Genomic DNA, 2,194 nt, shown 5'->3' with positions numbered 1-2,194 from the left:
GGTGTAGAGCTGGTCCAGTGTTCCACGACCAGGACCAAAACCACACTGCTCTTCCTGAATCCGAGGTTCGACTATCTATACTATAAACAGTACCTGGTTTAAGGACCATGGTGTCCCTGTTCTGAATTGACCAGCAAACTGTCCTGACCCTCCTGATAGAAAACCTATGGAAATGAGTTCCCCTATTAGTGCTTTAGGGGAACTGTGCTCACCACTGATCCTAGTTGTACATCATAAAAACATCAGACATTAAAATCAGCTCATTATTACCTATAATCCAAACTGTGATAAAACATATTTGTCCAGACTTACCACCAAGCCAAAGGAAGTCATTCACGGCCCTGAGCAGCTCCACAGCCATGTGATAGTGGACCAGAGCATCCTGCAGCATGCCGGCCTGCAGACACAGGTCTCCCACATGTTTCCTCATCCGTCCCTGGCAGCGTTTCTTGTAATGCCTTGAAGGGGAGCAGCAGGGAGGACGAGCAACAACAACAAGATTAGAAGGTAAAACAGCACACACCACTTAACATGTTTGGCTCTAGAATACACTTTATTTATATTTTTTCTTCTTTAGGAACAATACTCTGACTTTTCATTAACTAAATTCCTGATGCACRCTCAGGCTGAGGACAGGGGGTCTCACCTATGGGGGGGAAAATAGGTTGGGAGAGGAGAAACAAAACAGGGTATGAGGCGTTCTGAGTCTCGAGTCTAAAAAACAGGCAGTTTTAAAATAAAGGGAGTGTTTTTGACTAAAGCCAATATCTCACAAGGCTGACAAAGTTTTGTGACTAGTTGGCTAACAGTATTTACAGGGTAGTCTCCAAAATACTGTATTTCAAAACATTTACGGGGTTCTCAATTTCCTTGTGTGATTGGCAGACTACAACAAAATWAATCTGTAAATTGTCTCACAATTTTGAGTTGCCAACAAGTCACCAACAATTGTAGCTTAGTGAGATACCACCGCATACTGGTTCACCAAGTCTGGACCCCACTGTGAGTCACTGAACACCAGTTAGGAGCAGTCTTTGGATAACCTCCAGGAATCAAATTATAATTTATCTAAATTAGTTACCATTATTTTATCAAACCAATATAAGAAACAAACACTTAAATATTTAAAAATTTTAAAATTTAAGCACATTTTAACTGTTCAACTTGTGAGCTATGTTTGTACTTCAACCAGTGATAAATTCACAAATCTCTGCAACTGTGTTCATGTTTGTTTGACATTATAACACTTGAAAGCTTCTGGTCTAAAARATCTGCAATAACTCAGAAAAAATGTTTTAATTCCCCGTCTGTAGCAGACACAGGGATAGAAGAAAATATGACAGCTTTGAAACTTAGACTGACTAAACTTAAAACAAGAATAAAAGTTTTTTAAATATTTGAATAAAGTTATTTTACATCAAGGCAAACTAAAGCATACATCCATGTCATGCTTTTTGAAACATCAAGCTGCAAAATTGCTTATCTGTCATGACCTTTAAAAAAATTATACTTTTTTTTTCTTAATGGGGCGGCTGTGGCAGAGTGGTTATGGCAGTAAAAAATACAAAACATACAAATACACTAAGGATGCACCGATATGAAAATTTTAGCCAATATTGTTATCTGATATAATTATTGGTGTTACGGCCAATAAAATATATTTACCGATATTACACAAACACACAAATCATATACGTATGCACACAAACACACACACAAACAAAAAGCTAAAAAAAATGGAAAATCAATATCAGACGYTAATATCGGCCCCATTTTACATACTTTGGTAAGGTGTTGACATTTAYCCAGTCATACATGTTCAAACACTTGTAATGTAATGTAAGTTTTTTTTTAAAACAGGGTACCACTTTAYAATAAAACTCCCCTTATAGATGACTTTTAAAGAGATAGATTACTAATTAATCTGTAAACACTTTATAAATTATTAATAAGTGTTTATTATGCATTAATTAGGGACAATAAAAGAAACTAAACCGTCTGGTTTCTTTCCAATAACTGAGCCAAATCTGTTTGTGTATTAAACATTTCAGATTAGTTTACTACCTTGTAAGCATAATAATGATTAGGAAACACATATTTTAACATAAAATTGTACTGTATTACTGCATTATAAATATTCACAAATATTAAAGGGATCTTGTTGTAAAGTGTAAAACTGTGCACTATTTTAGAT

At 35.6% G+C, this 2,194-nt stretch overlaps 1 protein-coding gene across 2 annotated transcripts in view; it reads right to left on the bottom strand.

The window, feature by feature from the left end:
* trappc9 (trafficking protein particle complex subunit 9) overlaps positions 1 to 2,194 on the bottom strand; it is a gene marked incomplete at its 3' end in the record, with an annotated part of 81,163 nt that overhangs the window by 74,465 nt on the left and 4,504 nt on the right. For both annotated transcript variants that reach the window (XM_014032758.1, XM_014032759.1), the window contains 1 exon segment: positions 313 to 458. In XM_014032758.1, coding sequence (XP_013888212.1) covers positions 313 to 458 — 146 coding nt within the window.

The sequence above is a fragment of the Austrofundulus limnaeus genome, unplaced genomic scaffold, assembly GCF_001266775.1.
Source record: "Austrofundulus limnaeus strain Quisiro unplaced genomic scaffold, Austrofundulus_limnaeus-1.0 Scaffold1530, whole genome shotgun sequence".
In the NCBI taxonomy this organism is placed as follows: domain Eukaryota; kingdom Metazoa; phylum Chordata; class Actinopteri; order Cyprinodontiformes; family Rivulidae; genus Austrofundulus; species Austrofundulus limnaeus.
The sequence above is the reverse complement of the archived record's forward strand: the minus strand, read 5'-3'. Positions and strand labels throughout refer to the sequence as shown.